Source organism: Andrena cerasifolii, chromosome 2 (assembly GCF_050908995.1).
Source record: "Andrena cerasifolii isolate SP2316 chromosome 2, iyAndCera1_principal, whole genome shotgun sequence".
Lineage (NCBI taxonomy): Eukaryota > Metazoa > Arthropoda > Insecta > Hymenoptera > Andrenidae > Andrena > Andrena cerasifolii.
This window is the reverse complement of record NC_135119.1, coordinates 27,629,631-27,648,702: the sequence shown is the minus strand read 5'-3', so window position 1 is coordinate 27,648,702 and position 19,072 is coordinate 27,629,631. Positions and strand designations below refer to the sequence as shown.

Genomic DNA, 19,072 nt, shown 5'->3' with positions numbered 1-19,072 from the left:
GTTACACTTGCTACCATGCCCAGAGTTGCTGGTATAAAAAAGTATGTATTTCTTTCAGTTTATAGTACAGAATATTAAAAAATATGAAATGTGCTATCTTTTTGTTCCGGAGTGTATGTACGATACTATGCACTCGCCGGAACGTTTGCACGTGTACACAGTATTGCGATGGATTAAACCGGAATTACCTATTCGAGATAGCCACCGCTTAGAAAAACGCAAGTATCGAATGAAAGATTTTACGGAATGTGCGAAATAATTTTTTCGAAACGATCGGGGCCATCGATATTCTTTGAAACTAAACTCGATATACCTAGGTCACACATGGGATGTATGCGCCTGCTAGAGCTCTTTAAAAATCAACCGAATGAAAAGAAAAAAAGATGGTGATTACTTATTAAAATTTTCAAGTCCTAGAACGAGAGATACGGTTCAACTGATATTTTTTACTAATGCACGAATAAAAATTATATTTTTATCACTGGGTATCCCCATCTACTATAGTGTCAACTAATTACAAGTTAAGATAATAACGTTGTCTGGGTTGACACGAAGCGACAGTGTCATTCGAGAAAATAAATCTTGCAGAAAAGCATGCCATCTCTATCGGTACCTATATGAACATGGGAAAGGAAACTATGAAGCCACGTTCCAATCGTATGGTGTAAGTAGCGTGTAGTGTTATACATATGTACCGTGGCACAGTGTTTAGTGTACCATACCATACCATGGCGACTTGGCGCGTTGCTAGTGTACGGCATGGCACTCGCGCAGGGGAGAAACAGGAGGATCGATAGCCTCGGTTAGCGAGACAATTTATCCCAAGGCCAAGAAAGAGAAAAATAGGGTTCTGTTTGTTGGATGCCGCCCCAACTATTTCTGTTGAAAACGTATAGATCGAAACAAACGAAAATAGTAAAGAAAGGCGAAGAAAAAGATTAATCGAGGTGTACTTACCTACAAACGAGGTGTACTTATATATAAACAGAAGTAGAAAGGTATCATAGATTCGTGCCGAATTACATCAACTTTTCCTCGAAAGCTTGCTATTTTTTCTACAACATTGGACAGCCCTGCTCGGGAAGAACTCGAGTAGGGTGTGTCGACCGATCCCTCTACGACGAGGGTTCTGTGCGCCTTAGGTTTCCCCCACGTCTCAAGGAATTCAATGGTTATTCCCGTTTCGTCTTCTACCTTCCCCTCTTACAGAAATATCCTTCTTAGGGATAGAAAGTAATGAAACTGTTCCTTTCTCCGTATCCCCTCGCCCCTCGCCCCTCGCCCCTCCACCGGATCACTCGTCTATCTCGCATATGTAACACGTGCACTTTGCTAAAGGAAATCTTTGACTAGATCCCGGCGCGTACCTACATACATGCGAAGGCAACAAGAATCTATGTAGTCTGAGTTTCGTGAATGCGCTCAATCTGTGACAAAAAATTTAGAACAAACTTGTTTTCGTGACCATAAGAATCGTAAAAAGTCGAAGAATGGAGGACAAATAAATTGCCAGGCAATTGAGCAGAAACGGTTAGACATAAAAACTGGCTGTTGTGTAATAGAATATTTAGATACTGACACGAGACAGCGATAGTACTACTTAGATGTATGGGAAAATCTTATACCATTATTCGCGACGAGATCGGATTAATTTTACTATTAATTTATAAAATATTAAAGGTAAAGGGTAAAGCCGTGAATTTTCGGGAGCATGGCCAAGTAAATATGATGGCGTATGGACAGATAATACCTACATAGTTTAAAGGTAGCGCTAGCCTCGCGACGGTTTCGCGGTGGTAGGTATGCTTTTGGAGTCGCGCCAGATATAGAGTTTGATAGTTCGCACTGTATGCACATATAGGTACCTACTACGTAAGTATGTAATACTCAAACTGTATTCTCTTTTCGTCTACTTTTTGAAACTCCTGAAACGAGCACGTATGTACCCCTTTTGATTTTCATATTCTACGCTGTTATTTCGAATGTTTTCAAACGCTTGTACCTACATCTTTTGTGATTAGCGACACTAGGAAGTGCCCAAATTTCGTCCTCCTGCATTGGTTGCATTTTCAGTGTCATCTGGTGGTAAATGTTGCATTAGTATAAGTCAGTATTCTGACAGACTTGCAAGTAACAGTTTAGGTATTTGTGCGTTTGCAAAGGAGATAGCACGTCACTCGTAGAAGTGGATATTATTTCGACTTCCAAGTTGTAGCACTTTTTCGGGCATATATTGTAGTTTCTTATACGCGATAACTTTGATGGTCATCGGCCATCACTCGCGTGGTTTGTTAGAGCGATCACCAAATTTGCAATTTCAAATAAAAAATGGCTGAAACATGAACGGTTACAGGAGTGAATTTTCTTTTATCGCTTTTCAATCAAATCTTAGTAGAAATGTTTAATGCTTTGTAGAAGCCGAAACGAAAACAGTGGAAGAAGGAGTCCAATTTTTCAATTTAGTTGGTGTTTTTCAGATCTCCCAATTTCCACGTTTTCACATTTTATTTATTATCTCGTATTGACGCGACAATTACATTTTCCGATTCGTGGATACATAAAGAAATATTCAATGTAAATTCATGCCAAGTACCAGCTCATTCTAACATTTTATACACCCTCTACAGGGTCGAATACAATTTGGGGACGAAAATTTGGGTCCTTTACTCTACTCCCCATCATTGAATCCTTGAAATGTAGGTATTACGCGGGAACCGTAGTCACCTGTGCAAGTCGCGACAGTAGATATGTACATTGCTGAAATAACTAATGATCCTGGAATGAGAAGAGAAAGGGAGGTAATTGAAGAACAGAAGAAGAAGAAGAAGAAGAAGAAGAAGAAGAAGAAAGATTGGTTAGTTGGTTGGTACGTCGGAGTGAGAAACCGATAAGCGATTTAAACAGATAAAAGAAGAGGGAGCAATAAGAGGAGAAAACGGTAAGGTCCAGCAAAGCTGGTAGAAGCGCCAAGGGCAGAGAAACCAGCGGAACTAACAGGGCCGAAGCAACAGCGGCAAATCAATACTCGCGTTGCAGTGGCGAAGCCGTATGCCAAGTCATCGCGCATTCGAGTGCTCTGAGCTTTAATCTTTATATACAATCCATATTGGTCTCAAGTCCTATTCACTGTTTTCGCTGTTAATGACGTCTGTCTGTCTTTTGAATTTCAATGAAAAAGTATGAAGAATAGTTGTCGGAGTAAAACTCAAGTGCGATAAAAAATATATGTGCCTATGTATGATTTGTGAAATTGACTTGTTACATTCGAGAATTATCCGCTCGGGAACGTACCTACATAGCATTAGAATCAACTCGTTGTCTATTAGATATCGATAATTGGATATGTTTCTGGATAATATCAATCTGGTTATTACAAATTTTAACCCTCGTACAACTAATGCAGGGTCATTTTCATCCAACTCTGACAAAGCCGATCACGATGTTACATTTGTGACGACAATGACAAAATATAGTATAAGATGCCTAAATTGCAGTAACATTATTTATAAAAATCATACAGGAGATACACCTATTTTATGTAATTTTTTCGTGAAACCCGTTTACCTTAGAAATTTTGCTATGGGCCAAATTGACCCTGCGATTCGTCTCTCCGAGGGTTAATATTATAGATGGTAGGTAAATGTCAATATTGCTCGATTAGTTTCAATCACCTTGGATTTATAACGAATAATTTACATTTAAAAAACGAGTTTTCTTCTCATTTACCCATACGTGGAAGTGCGGGTGATGATTTTTCCCATTGAATTCGGTTGAATGATCGGTGCAGATAGTCATCTGTTAAAACTAAACTAAAGTAGAGTACTATGATCCGTATACGTGCACACACAAGTATATGGAACCCAATTAAACAGAAGAAAATACAAGAATGGAGAAAGGCGAAGACCAAAATGCAAGACAGAGTGATAGAGTGGAATGAGAAGGGAAGAAGCGGAGAGAACGTAGATATGATGGGGTATAAAAGGAACGAGAGTGACAGCGAGTTGGCAAGGCAGGTTGCTGGGATGGCTTGATTCGCGAGAGGTTAGAACTGAAATGAAACGAGATGCCTCGGGCCTACTGAGCGCAAGAACTGCGCGCACGTTTGTTCGTTCGCGACTCTGTTCAACGGCAAAATATGAAAACTCCGGAGGCGATTTTAATTTAGCCACAATGTCTATTGTTTCCGACTGCTGAGCCGAGAGCACAAAAGGAAAACGTAGGGATGTTGTGTGTGTGTGTGTCGTCGTGTTTTTTGCACAGTTTTGTGCGAAGAAAATACATACCGTGAAAGATATTTAGAGGTGGAGAGAGCCATTACATTAGCCATCGAGTAAAAAGAATTTCTCGAATAGAAGAATTACGTCAAGCTAAATCGAAATTGTACATCTACATTCGAAATCGAAGCATAGTGTCATACTTTAATTAATGCTAGAAGAAGGATAGGAAATTATAGGAAATTTCTTCGGATTTTTTTTATGGATTCACCAAGTAGTTGTCGGATCACTACTTGGGTGGTGTGGCAGAAAAAGATCCATAAAGTTTCTCGATAGCTCACTTTCGTTATGTACGTCTTCTGTTGGATGAGCATGCCTTTTCTAGAATGCTGCGTTAGTTTTAATAAATTTCTTTGGCTCTGTTGGCCACAAGTTGATTCTACCAAAACCTGACGCGAGTAGGTCTTCTTTTGCCCACTTGTATGTACGGATGTACATCCATATGAGTTGTATGCAAATGATACCTACATATCCTGCAATTACCTCACATATGTAGGGGAAATGTGTCTAAAACGCCCCCCTTAAGGCGTGATTCATATAAAAAATACAAATGCGCACTATTTAAATAAAAGTAAAGTAGTTTTTGTAAAAATATGAATTCTTAGATAATTTTTGGTACATAATCGATGAGTAGAAGTACTTAAAATCAACTAACAAACATAAGAAAATGAGATCAGCTTCACAGACTTAAATTTTTTCGCGCACCCCCTGGCATTCCTGGGATGATTTTACCCTACTAGAGACAGATCATATAACCCCAAACATCCAACTCACATTCAGTGGTTGAATATAACGTGAAATTATTACATTCGGTAGCGAAACATAGGGGAAAGTGGGGCCCAACTGTGTGCCCCACTAATACATTTTTTTCCTGCTAGCAAAAAGTCACCGCTAGAAATCTTAATTGGAAAAATGAGAGCCTTTTTATGAAAAGGTTATTTGGCTGACAGGAAAACAAGATTTCTCGGAAGTATGCAACTACCCGGTTTTAGCCTATAGGTGTGGGTAATATCGGGTACCTATTAAAAAACGCATAAAATAGAATATAATTAGGTGTAGAATCTTGTATTATGCAGGTATCCTGTTTTCCACTGGAAACAGAATTAAAGAAAGACGTTTCAGGTTGAAGCAGTGATGAATCGTCAGTCTGCTGTTGATCGATAAACCGCGCTCCGACATTTCCTGGTTTTAAGTAAATATTTGCAGACTACGTAAAGCGATCATAAACTATTCGTGGTCTATCTCTATTGGTCATACCTATATGTTCCTATACGTTCCGAGAATATTCCGGAATCCCTATAGTCGTGTCGAGATAGTTGAAATACCCTTCTCCGAGTAAAGGAACCATAGTTATTCCATCTTGAAGCGGTTTCGCACTAGCGATCGTAGGTACTCGGGATAGTCGATTGTAAGAGCAATACATGTGTAGCCCAGTCGTTAAATATCCTTTTTTCCCCCATCACCTTGATCGTATTCTATACGAAGCACTTGGAATTGTTGTTGCAGGGCAATTGAGATCGCCGCGTATAACGGAACATCCTTCGGATATAATTGTGGCAAAGAATGAGCCTGTAACGTTGAATTGCAAGGCGGAAGGAAAACCTCAACCTGTGATCGAGTGGTACAAGGACGGTGAACTGGTTCAAACATCACCGGGAGATGCCAAGTCCCATCGCGTGCTCCTTCCTACGGGATCTCTCTTCTTCTTAAGAGTAATGCACGGGAAAAAGGAGCAAGATGGCGGGGTTTACTGGTGTGTCGCAAGAAATCAAGCTGGTTTCGTTTCGAGTCGAAACGCTACCCTAACTGTTGCAGGTAAGCTCTAATACCGCTTTTCCTTTTTTCGCCAGAGTTTTCCACTTTCAACACCCAATAAAATATCAACGATGGTTATATATTAAATATGGGCATGTACCTACCGACCAATTGCACCATTTTTTTGCCCGCGTTAGGTAAAAGAACGCGGATATTAAGGTAATTTCGATATATTGATACGTACTTACGTACAAGATAGAGGAAACCCGACAAAAGTTCACGTCCTTCTTGTTATTTTCGCCTTTTGATACAATCCCCCCCCCCCCTCCCTCCCTCTTTTCTTCGACTTGAAAAAGGAGCAGCATGTTGTGTCAATATAGGTACATAAAACTAAAAAGTCAAAAATAATTGTTCTCCTTATTTAATCTACGACTCATAATTTTTTAAGTCGGCGTCTCATCATTTGCACCGTGAAGAATTATTTTTTACTTTTTATTGCATTTCTATTTTTTTGAAGTCGGTCTTATATACGTAGTATCGGTAATCGTTTTCTCGTGTCTTTGATACATACGATGAACAAACACATGGACTCGATAGATTCCACTTTTTCGCTTGTAAGAGAGGAAAATGAACTGTACGAGAAGATGGGTAATTATTAATTCATTTTGACGAAGGACACGAATGTTGTTGAGAAATTAAAAAGAATGCAACGAATGGAATAGAAAGGAACGAAACGGCCAAGTATGGGCCGGAATTTCGCTGACCGTCGCGTCGTTGGTATACACGTGTGGTTGGATAGGGTGGTGCGTGCGAGCGTGCGCACGCTCGCGCATACACCCACGTGCTCTCATACAAATACGCATGGATACGCGCAGAGGAAGGGCGAGTGGAAGGCGGCGAGAGGAGAAGGAGAGAAGGGAAGGAGAATAGAAATCGATACGAAGCTGTATCTACATCGAGCGTATGCTCGACCAACATGGTGCTGTGTTGCACGACGCGTTGCAGCAGCATAGCTTGCGATGGCGTGGCGTGTGAATACCGTATATAGTAGCTACGTAGTATATGCCTGTACTTTGATTTTTCCATAAAATTAGATACCCGTAAATACTATAGGTATTATCCAATTATTTCTATTTATAAAAGTGAATTCTCAATTCCAATATATATATATAGAGAGAGAGAAAGAAGGGGGGAGAGAGAGAGAGAGAGAGAAAGAAGGGGGGGAGAGAGAGAGAGAGAGAGTGTTGTTGCTTTCGCGACATATACAAGCGATAGTGCTTTCGACGCGCTGAGACCTTTACTATACTACCTAGGTATAGAATTTGGAATCTCGTATCCTACAACATACCCATCTCCTGTTCCATGTCGTCTGTTTATTTTACACAAGTTGAATCATTTTCATCAACTCGGACTAGCTATAATTATTATCTCATCTCTGCAAGGATTTCGTTGATTTCGCATTTTCAGCATCTTTCGGAAAGTGTACCTTATTAAAGTGTATTTTATTTTTCACGCACCTTTCCACTTGTCGTTCTTGTTACGTATTTAGTGACAGCACGGTCTTCTCTACTTTGTCCATCTTTGTCGCGCGTTGTCGAGAGAAAAAGGACTGAACGGTAAGATAGCCATAGCAATGGCGGTAGGCAGAAACGTAGGCAGTTATGGCCGACGACTATGAATAAGGCTTTGTACTACCGCGAGCACGCTGTGCAACCAACTTGCGCCGAAATAAACTCGCTTGCAACTCGAGGAAGAAAAAGATAGAAAGAAAAAAACGTAAGAGAAGAGAAAATATTGTCACAGAAAAATGAGAAGGAAAGGAAAGAGAAGGTTCTGAACCGCAGCTGCGTGATATAAAACAAGTTCGGGGGTTAGGTAGTACGTGACACTTTGAAAAGCAGTAAATTTTCTGATCCCGAGCATCTAATAAAATCTAATTAAAAGTTATAGACTTAATCGCACAACAATCGCATTTCATAATTTCACCGCGGCTATGGCAAGAGAAATTCAATGTCACAGAAATATTCCATCAGCACGACTGATTCAAGTTGTTCGGATCTACCAATTTTCCTCCGCTTCTCTTCTTTTCTCCGATTCTCGCCACGACGAATCAACACCTATCCATCCATCGTTTGCTTTCAACCCTCTGCTATCCCGGACCCCATTCTAGTCCCTTGTTCGCTCCATCCACCGCGTATCGATTAGCCGGACGGCATAGTACCGCTGTGCTGTGCCAGGGTTACTTTGCCTGGTTTTTAGAGGAAAAGAGAGGAAGAGAATAAAGGCGCATAGAGGGCGTTATAGCTTTTAATCCCAATGGAGGACAGACACTCTACATATACTATATCGATGAATTCGTGAGATACAATATGCCGACACGGTAAACGTTTCCGCTTCTTCGCATTTGGTATAGGTACCTATATTTAAATACTCGGGCTATTACTTCAACTTGACTTTTCGTTGTATCCCCACTCACACACACCACACACACCACGCACACATAAATGAAAACCTCGCGTTTCCTCTGCTACTTGGTATGCAAACATACGTAAGTACATGCATGCATACAACGTATTCTCATAATCTTGCAAAAGAAAAGAAAACAAAGAATGTAGGTATGTATATAAATACTTCCGTCGTTTATGTTCAGTGTTACTTATTATTACTCGTGGAGAGGTTCAAGTATACTCGGTATGCGCATGAAATTCGAGAGATAGAGACCTTTTCGCATTGTACACTCCACGACCCGCAACTTCCGTTCTTATTCCTACTCGCATAGGTACTTTCTCGGAGAACCGCCAACTCTATCGGAAGATAATCCTACCCTCAAGATTGATCTTGAGGAAGATTATTTTTTGTACGTGATACTTCCTCGCAAGAAACGGACTTGTGTAATGTTTACTAATGTTTCTATAATGCGAAGCACAGGAAAAATAAATATTCGTGGCAATGTTGTATATAAAAGCAATTACGATCCTATAAACTAATCGAATCAGACAAAATTGCCGACGTCGATCGGTAAGAATTAATATTTCTCCAAGCTGAAACTCTTTCTGTAAGTTTGACGACGACTACACGACATACATACGTATTCCATTTCGCAAGGAAGCAAATGCTGTCGAAACAACGACTCCATTCAACCCGAATGGTGTAGTAGGTATTTCCGGTGTGGACAGCCAAGTTTGCAAGTTGCATGGCACAGGCTGAGGGGTCGGGGCGCGGCGCGGCGCGGCGCATACAACCGTTTATCGCAAGATGCAATCTACAAGCTACGAATGCTACGATAGATATCGGACAGCCACGTTTGCTATTCCCGTTTGCGTTTAGATTCATATTTACAATAGATTTCATGCTTATTTACCTCGACTCCGGCTGGTCGAAACACTGAACTTTTCAATTTTTTGTTGTATCTTTCCGTTATGTATGTAGGTATACAAGTGTTGACTCATCCTCGGGGGAATGTCTTTAATAAAACGAAACCTTTACACGTATGCATGGGTATTCTACAATAATGAATGAATCGATTCGATTAGAGTCCATACTTGGCCGCTGTAATTAATTATATGTACGATACACATAGATATTTAGGTCCGAGTGTCAAGCACGGATCGTGTCGATAAAATTTCGGTATCGTAAGAGTAGTAGGTAACCGCATACATGTATGCATCCTACATACGTACTACGTATTCCTTTGCTCGCGTATGTATACACGTTTGAATCCCGTTTCTGCCTAGTGCGCGATGTACCTCGGTGATATATGTGCGTGAGTACGTCCAGCTGCCACGCCTACCGACACTACGGTTTAATTGAGTAATCGAGTACATATCCCGCGACGTTGGCGTTGCTGTGAACCAGCAGGAGAGTCACTTTCAACCCCCCTACATACGTTTGTTTCTAAAACTCAAACAACCAGAACAACAAAGTTTTTTCCATCTCCTTGAATTAGGTAGGTATTGCTATTCCAACATTCGAGTGTTGGAACCGGGTGTTTGAGTAGAGAATACAGTCGAAAAGAAAAGGCTAAACTGCTAAAGCAATATATCAAGGACAAGGCCAGGAAGCGTGTGGCGTGAATTATGCCGTTTGTCCGGTTTAGCGGAATCAAAGTCTGGATGCGGCACGAATCAGACAGGAACAATGCAATTTAAATGTTAAGCGAACGGGCACGGCATCGGATAGGCAGGTATCCCCGGCGTAGCGCGTATTTTAGCAAGATACAGTGTGCGTGTTAACGGGATTTCGTGAATTTAAATACGACAGTTAAATCGAATTTTGCCGTGGCGTATCCACGAAACGTGTGCCCCTATCTATGTTATATAGAAGCTAGCGGAAAAGGAACGGAAAGAAGGCGAGGAAAAGGTATGTACGTTGCTACGTACATGAATATTAAATTGCATTTTCGATTAAAAGGAAACACAAGTTTTGTCGTTTCTTCTACGCGGATAGATCTTGACTGGCTGAACCTAGGGATACAACAACTTTGACCGACCACCGATGCTTGTCTACTCTACTACTATCGAATATATGTAGTCGCACGGGGGAACGAACGCTGCACACTCGCGTCTATTTATATCGAATCCGTGGGCATACCGGACCAGACTGGCGCGTCGCAGCGACTCTGGTGCGCGCCGACAATTCCTGCGACAACGAACGTAGGCTGTTTCAAACTTTCAACCACTTTGGACCTCGTTCGAAATCCTCCAGACAGATCCTTAGAAATCCTTAGGCATCTGGAATCGGTCTTGAATCCGTATAAATAATACCCTTGGATGATTAAAATCTTTCTTTCCAACACGACTATATATGTACTAAACGCGAGAGCCTACCTCTGTATGGACTATGGATACGCGATCGACCACCCGTATATGGGTGTATACTCTCCGTACATGTACATTGTACCTATATACAGACAGCGGTCACTTTGGCTAAAACTTGCAGCAAGACATCGAGCAGCGAAGCGTGCAAACATGTAAGCATGCTAACGTACACCCATACGAAGACCCTGCGTGGCCCTGCGGGGATTTGCATTCAATGCTCTTAGGTACCCGCCGAGCGAATATCCCTTCTACGTATGTATGTAGGCATCGCCACCGCTACCACTGCTTCTCGCCCTTTCTAACCGGAACCTTGTACCATTGTGCTTATTTATGTACTTTAATTATATCAAATATGGTACTGAGAATACATCGACTGGACTCTTAGGATAAACAGAGAACCGAATTCTCACATTTGCCGTTTCATCTTTTCGGTTCTTGCATCGCAGTTTAGAGACCAGGTGGTAGGTACGCGTCGAATGCATTACAAATATCCAAATAGGCTTTTGTAGCCGAATACGAGACCCATTTCTTAAAAACATCATAACTCTTGACTGAGAACACTTTTATTAAAATTCGATAGACGTTTCAAAAGTAGAGCATGTATTCTTTAGCTAAAAAATCAGTTTCTTCGTAATAAATTAAAAACGAAAAAAATCGGTTCCTACTATGAGACCCAGTTTGTTTTTTCCCGAATCTTATTTTTTCTTGGTGAAATCTATTTTTTCACTATCGTAGTCTTCGTGGGCCCACCACCGCAAAACAAGCATTCTGTATCATAATTTTCTTTCTTTATCACTTTCAGCATAACTTTCACGGGTCTTATATTTGGAAACAATAACATGATAACTACTAAGCAGCTTCGAAGTTAAGTCTTCATCATTTAATGATATACAACTAGTAAGTCTTAAACACCCTTGCAAGCACTATACAACAGTATTTGTAAGAAGGTATTTGTAATTTAATCCACTTTAAAAACAACTGATACCCGGTTAGTTAGTAAAGAAATAGGTAGGGTCTCATATTAGCAGAGGTCGTTATATTCGGCTACTTTACGTATGCGCGTGTTAATTTCACTAAAGAATGCGTAGAATGTCTCGGCGCTGGGTAGATACCCAACTGTAGGTAGCCAACTACTCGCAATACCTACCGATTGTTTTTAACAAAAAAAAAGAGTTGCCTCGTTTTGAAAAGCCCGTCTCGCGCGCGGCTGGTGCTACTCCCGCACGGTCCACAGGGCATAGCCGTTTGTCTCGTCCCGGTCCATGTACACGCGTAGCACGAAGGGAACGCAACGCAACGCGCCTGCTGCTCTCATTAGTTGGTTCCTGCGGCTCGCGAAAAAGCCCGAGGGGTTATATGGTCGACAGGGGTGGGAACGGTAAAAAGACGAAGGGGGCGAGACGGGAGATCCAAGAACCCTTCAATTCTTTCGCTCCAGATCTAGCGTTCGTTAATTGGAGGTTGTTTGACTACGCACCAGCTTCACCCCCATTTCTCCTTTCCAAGACCCTAGTTTTTTCGCCCCATCTCACTCAGGCTTTCAACAACTGGCCGCCGCGCCGCCCGCCCGTCTCGTTAAAAACAGATGCGAAAACAGCATCGGTTTAAACCGCTTATCGTATTCCGTTTCTACGTGAAAGCGATGCGACACTAAGTAGGTAATCTATTTCGAAAATCAAGCACCTCGCTTCAACTTGTAGGCCTTGTGTGTGTGTGTGTGTGTGTGTGTGTGTGTGTAAATCCTCCAATTCGATTTCGCTAGCATGGATGAATCGAGAATTATTCACGAATTGGAATTTAATTTCGAAAAATACATTGGTATTGGAGAGGCCAAGTAAGGCCGTTCAAGTTTTACCACGCAAGCGTAAAACTGTTTGTAGGGCGTCAACGATGTGCAAACACGCAAACAGAGCGGAATGGCTTAGCCGATGCACCAACTAAGTAGGTATGTCGTGTGACTCATCGTTTCAACAGAGACACACAAGTGATCAAAGAGAAAGGACTAGGACGACGAATCTGCGTGCCGACTTTTCTGCTGTTTCAGGGTTTAACCTCATCCAAATATAATCAGATTAGCTCTACCTACATAGGTAGGTATAGTCGTATGTAAGTGGACAAAATGATGATCTTTGTCCATCCACGCGCAACGATAGTATTCGATAATAAATAGAGCGGTGCTATAAAAGGGACACTTTTCTCTAGTGTCCATTTCTGACAATATCATTATAGGTATTTAAAAAATAAGTGCATTAATAGAAAGCGTGTTTATTTCCATTCGATAAAAATATTTTACAAACTCATCAATTGTAATAGAAAATGACAAAAATCTTCCATTTTCAAATAAGTGGGAAATGTCCCTTTTACGACTAGGTGGTTTTAAACGGGGCAGTATAAGTCATGAAAGGGACACGTTAATAAAAATAAACTTATTAGGTATTACAATTATCATTGTAAATCTTAATGGTACAAAAACAATGGAATCTATGAAAAAAATAACTCTTTGTACTATAAATCATCGATATTTTGTCGCTTTGAATAGTTACTTCACTAATTCTTAAATTTTAAACAAGACGCCATCAACTAATAATTGGTAATTTAAAACGGCTCTACTTCCGAAAGGGACCGGTGGCCGATCGAGATGAAACTTGGTGGGTATTACGACCCCAACTATAAAATTTTAGCTTCGGCAATTAATGCGTTGAAAAGATACAGGGGTAATTGTGCATAAAAGGGTACACCTTACCGAGTCTTTTTAAAAATATTTCTGTTCACTTATACCGACACCACGCATTCCACTTTCCAAATTGTACCGGGTATTAGTATTGGTTGTAGTATTGTTGTTGTTAGTATCGTGGGAGGCGCGCAAAGCATTGTAGCGAACCGATGTGAGTTTGGCGATGCTAAAAATCAGACTGAGGCTACAAAATTTAAAAAAAATTAACAATATTTTTTTTATTACTATTTCGGAAACTAATAAATACCCGAAACTACAATTTTAGATTTAGAGTCCACACCCCCTCTCCACCGGTCCGTTTCGGAATAATATCCTTTAAATTTTAAAACAATGTCATCTAAATATGTATCAGATGATACACTAATAACTTTACAGGAAAATAAAATGCATATAGTGTCCAGCAGTACATGCAGGGTTGCCAGATCTTCGGCATTCAGCCGGAGTCTCAGGTTTTGAACCGTTGACTCCGGTCTCAGGTAGGCACAATAAAAATATCCGGCAGAATAGAGAATATTAGCGAATTCAGCAGGTACGCAAGTACACACTGCCCTGGTGTAGCATGCCATACAAAAAATAAAAAAACTATTAACATCTGTAAGAAAATCTAATAAATATTCATAATACTTTTATTATTATTATTACTCCTTTATAAGAAGTCATTGGGCGAATTCCACTTACGCCCAAATCGCCCAAGAGTTTCATTAGGGTAGATTTCCTTATACGCGACTGGACGCATCGTCAAGAATATCAAAGTCGATTTTCTCTAAAATGAAGCGCAATAACAAATAAATTTATACCTTTTTCTCGACTTATTTACTTGTTTGAAGTCGAAAGGGAAGAGTAACTTTTTTTCATATCGTAATAAATTTCTTTCCTCGCATATATACGTATTCTTTGTGGTGAAATTTCCTAGAGAGTGACCAGCGGTACATTAGCTTGATAAGATCAACGCAACAAAAATTCACAAATTATGGAAAAAGTGGTGAAATCCCCCCCCCCCCCCCTCCATAAACATGACTCATGTATGAAAGAAGCTAATTCCTTTAATTCACGAAAAACATTAAAAACATTCTCACGCAAAGATTGTGAAATCAACTTTGCTAATTCCAATTGTATTCTCGTTCTCCGTTCGAACACTGATTCCTCTGTCACTTTTTATACTTGGCATTCATTTATAGGCCACAAATCAATTCAGTGCTGAGATTTTCAGCTTCGGTTCTAAGGAATTAGCGGGCGAGGCCTGTAGTTGACACAAAAACTTTTATAAGAGGGACAACTTTTGTTAAAAATTTCGTATGAAAATCGTTTTACGATGGAAAATAATAAAAACTTGGTAGAGACTAATTTAAACGAATGAAAGTCGGTAATAGATTAATAGCACATTCGCCAACCTGCACTAGTGATATGAAATATTTTGTTTCAAGTCGACTTCATAGTTTTTTCTTATACAACGCCCGCTAATTCCTTAAAACCGGAGCTGAAAATCTGAGCACTGAATAGATTTGTGGCCAATAAAGGAATGTCAAGTATAAAAAGTGACAGAGGAATCAGTGTTCGAACGGAGAACGAGAATATAATTGGAATTAGCAAAGTTGATTTCAAAATCTTTGCGTGAGAACTTTTCTCGTGAATTAAGGGGGGAGCCTGGTGTAGCGAATCGAAGAAATCGATTTTTTTTTTTTGCATAAATCAATAGTTGAACATCACGACAATATGTTCCCAAAGCCGCAAAACGAAATTCGAAAAATTAAAGCGGATATAGCCGATTTTGCTACGGAGCGCCAGGCTACCACAAAACTTGAAATGTGTTTTTCTCGAAACGACTGTTTTATACTTTGCGGGCAATGTAACTAAACAAATATTCAACCAATCGACTTGGCCTTGTGCACGGATATTTGTGAACATTTTCTTCATAGTACTAAGTTATTAGTATAATGATATTGTTTAAATAAATAACTTTTTTTTAGACATTTAAGGCAAAATTTCGTTGGAAACAGTGAACTTTTTATTCAAGAGGCCGCCATTTGTTCATTTTGCATCTTTTAAGTTTCAAATTACTTCATTCTGTGCGTACACTCATAAACTAAAAGAAAATTGTTCGATTTTTGGTTTCAGATGAAATCAAAAGACGCTACGTTGCCCGCAGTGCAATAATTGCGTCGCCAACGGACTGGGCATAACTTTGTTATTTGCCGCTCTTTTTTAATAATTTTTTTTTTGTTATATACCTTAACCTGTTAATACAATGTCCTGAAAGTTTCAGAAAGATCTATCAAATACTTTCTGTAAAAAAAATTCCCGAAAAATGCCTCGATTTTCATTTAGTTACACCAGGCTCCCCCCTTAAAGGGAATTAGCTTCTTTCGTACATGAGTCATGTTTATGGTGGGGATCTTGATCTCAGAAAACAACACAGAAAATCAACGAAAATGTTACTTTTACTGCCGATAAACATCAACCGCGGATTACTACTCTGTTGCAAGTAAGGCTGCAGTGAAGTTTACGTGAAATGACTGGGCACTTTCTGTTGTCATAAACAGGAAAATAACTTGCATGTGCAATGTGATCAGAATTTTGGCAATTCGATTTGTCCCTTTTATAGCACCTCTCCCCTATTCGGTGTTCCTTCTCAAGAAATTTTATAATATCTTATTTCTCATTTCTCGAGAAACTCAAGTGTAGGAAAATTATTATAAATCCCATTCGTTTTGAGAAATGAATTTTCAGTTAGCTCAAATTGTGTGTTACTAGGTAATCGTGAACATATACCTAAACACATCTACAATTTGTAATAAATGCTAGGAATACATTCGAAGATTTGCGCAATTGTTCTTAAACTTTTCTCTTCCTATCGCCGCGCTTCACTAAATTGCGCGACGGCCTTAACGGCGCAGCAATCAGATTTCAGAAAGAATATGTACGTAAACGATCGTACTGGCGACTCACTGCTCTGCGTGAAAAACAGTCAGTGTACGTTTGAACTCTAAACAGGTTTACAAGACCGACTCTTGTGTTCGTCTGTGCAGGTTTTCTGTTAAATTTAGCCACTCAAAAATACTTTAGAGAAAATAAAAACAATGAATCTGCCACCTGTAATCTTTGTGAAAGACAGCTTTTATGCAAAGGATCCACGACCATAGGGTCTTCGAAGGCATCTCGAAGGTACTCACGGGTTTAACAAAAAGTGGAAAATATGGATTAGCCAAGTACCAGCAGTTTTAATTTTAAAACGGTCAAATGATTCCGATATTCAGACAACAATGAAACTATTGATAAATTTATTGCACGACCAACTTTGTGAAAAATAATAACGAAATTGGCGGCTGTTGATCGGTTTTCATTTAATCAAATATGAAAAACTGAATTTATAAGACAAAACATAGCGGTTAAAGGATTTAATCATCCTCGTAATTCATCTGATACAATGCAGTTAACGGTGGATTTTTATGCACAGGAAAAATGGGAATTATGTAATTGAAAAATAAATACACTTAAAGTGGACAACCAAAAGTTCGGCATATCTATTTACAAATGGACTACTTAGTGTAAATAACAAAAGCTATATCGATGTACATATGTATTATAGTAGCAAGGAATCTGTTAATCTCGAATTAGATAATGCCGATTAATGCAAGCTGTACATCTGAAAGAACTTTGGAATTAATTCATGTAAAACTAAATTCTTTTAGTCCTTCACTCCGGCGTACCAATAGTTTTGTTATAATCACGGGATACATTTGGCCGTTTTAAAAATTCCGAGGAGACGCAATCTCTTCACTCGGATGATAACAATGGATTCTCAGAAAATGAAAATAATCATTCAGCCAATTCAGATTCTGATGTTGAAACAGTCGAAGAGACAATCACAGCAATACGAAAAATTGTAAAAGTGTTTAAGAATATTCTGCAAAAATATGCGAAAGCAGAAGAAAATACACAGTTAAAGCTTATTTTTCATTGTAAGACCAGGTGGAACACCATGGAGGTTATGATTAGGCGATTTATGCGAGCAAAGAATCCAATTAAAAAACCACTGACTGAAATGAATATATTAAAATTATTGTTGAAACCTTATTATTAACATTAGAACCCATAAGAATAACAATAGAAAATCTCAGTCGAGAAGATTCCACACTATTAAGTGCTACAGGTGCTCTTATATTCTTATTTAAAATTTTCTAAACAAATTCTAAGTAGACTTTTCGGAAAATATAACAACAACCACGATTCTCCTGAAAATACTGAATACCTTACAGATCCTGAAAATGAAGAATTACCTACCTCTAACAAAACAATTAGAATTAGCAATCGCAGATAGCCTCTAAGAATTTAGCGTCAACCAAGGAGACGATAAATTCCGGACTTTAGCAAAGGAATTTCATATTTTTCAGTCCACTGGAAAAAGGACATCCAATTTACAACAACTTTTGGATACTCTATATACATACAATTAAAACAACGTCCACTCAAAATGAAACAAATTTTTCTACAGCCGCAGATTTTTTTTTTTAAACTATTTTAAAATAAAAAAGTAATGTTTCGCCTTGCTCACTAAGATACATAACTAGAGTATATAAATTTATCTGTTTTTTTTTCATTTACATAAGTTTTGTGTAAATTAGACACGAATAAAAGTTTAGATAAATATTATCAACATTATTTCGGAAATATAAATTTTGCAATATTTTTTTAATTTCTTGAGAATTCGCAAGGAACAGTATCAGGAACTGTAATGTAGTTGAGTGGTGTGTAATATTATGAAAAATCCGATTCAAGTCAATCACCTCATTACTCGTGTACCTAATATGCCGACATTAATGAAAACTTGTACATATAGGTACATTCGGGAACTCTCGGACAATACTTTGGATGCTTTCCAGCGAAATATTGACCCGAAAGGATTAAACATACCTATATACCCAATTGCCATTTCTGATGTTTCATAGATAGTTACACAGATAGAATAGAAATGGCGAAAATTACGAAACTTGAGAAACTTGGGAAAAGACGTTTGCCGATTGGTGATCGGTAAATTTTTTTTACCGATTTACACAGTGACTTAAAAAATATGAGAGTCGTAGATTAAATAAGGGAAAAATTATTTTTTACTTTTTTGTGCATTTTTATATTGACACACTATGCTGCGGCGATATGCGCGTACGTACATAAAATAATAATAATTAGGACTGGCAAAATATAAAAAAAAAAGATATGCTAAAGAGTTATGCCCTGACAAACATAAGAAAAAATACATACGGGTCGAATCTATAACCTTGACCTTTTTCAAGTCGGTTAAAAAGCTAAAGAACCGATTTGATATAATTTATTTGTTGCAGTGCTAAGGGATGAATTTCGAGCAGAACCGCAAAACACTAGAGTCGCGGCCGGAGAAACCGCTTTATTGGAGTGTGGTCCACCCCGAGGGCATCCAGAGCCAACGTTACATTGGAAAAGGAATGGTCACATGCTAGACTTGGACGTTACTAAACGGT

At 39.1% G+C, this 19,072-nt stretch overlaps 1 protein-coding gene across 3 annotated transcripts in view; it reads left to right on the top strand.

Annotated features, from left to right (window-relative positions):
• Window positions 1–19,072, top strand: part of LOC143366232 (roundabout homolog 2) — a 30,852-nt gene that overhangs the window by 4,753 nt on the left and 7,027 nt on the right. For 2 of the 3 annotated variants that reach the window (XR_013084699.1, XM_076807130.1), the window contains exons 2-3: window positions 5,781–6,089; window positions 18,917–19,070. Coding sequence is in view for 2 of the 3 variants with exons in the window: in XM_076807130.1 (XP_076663245.1) it covers window positions 5,781–6,089; window positions 18,917–19,070 (463 nt within the window). In the remaining variant the exon portion in view is untranslated. The remainder of the gene's footprint in view (window positions 1–5,780; window positions 6,090–18,916; window positions 19,071–19,072) is intronic. The other variant, XM_076807131.1, reaches the window with a different exon arrangement.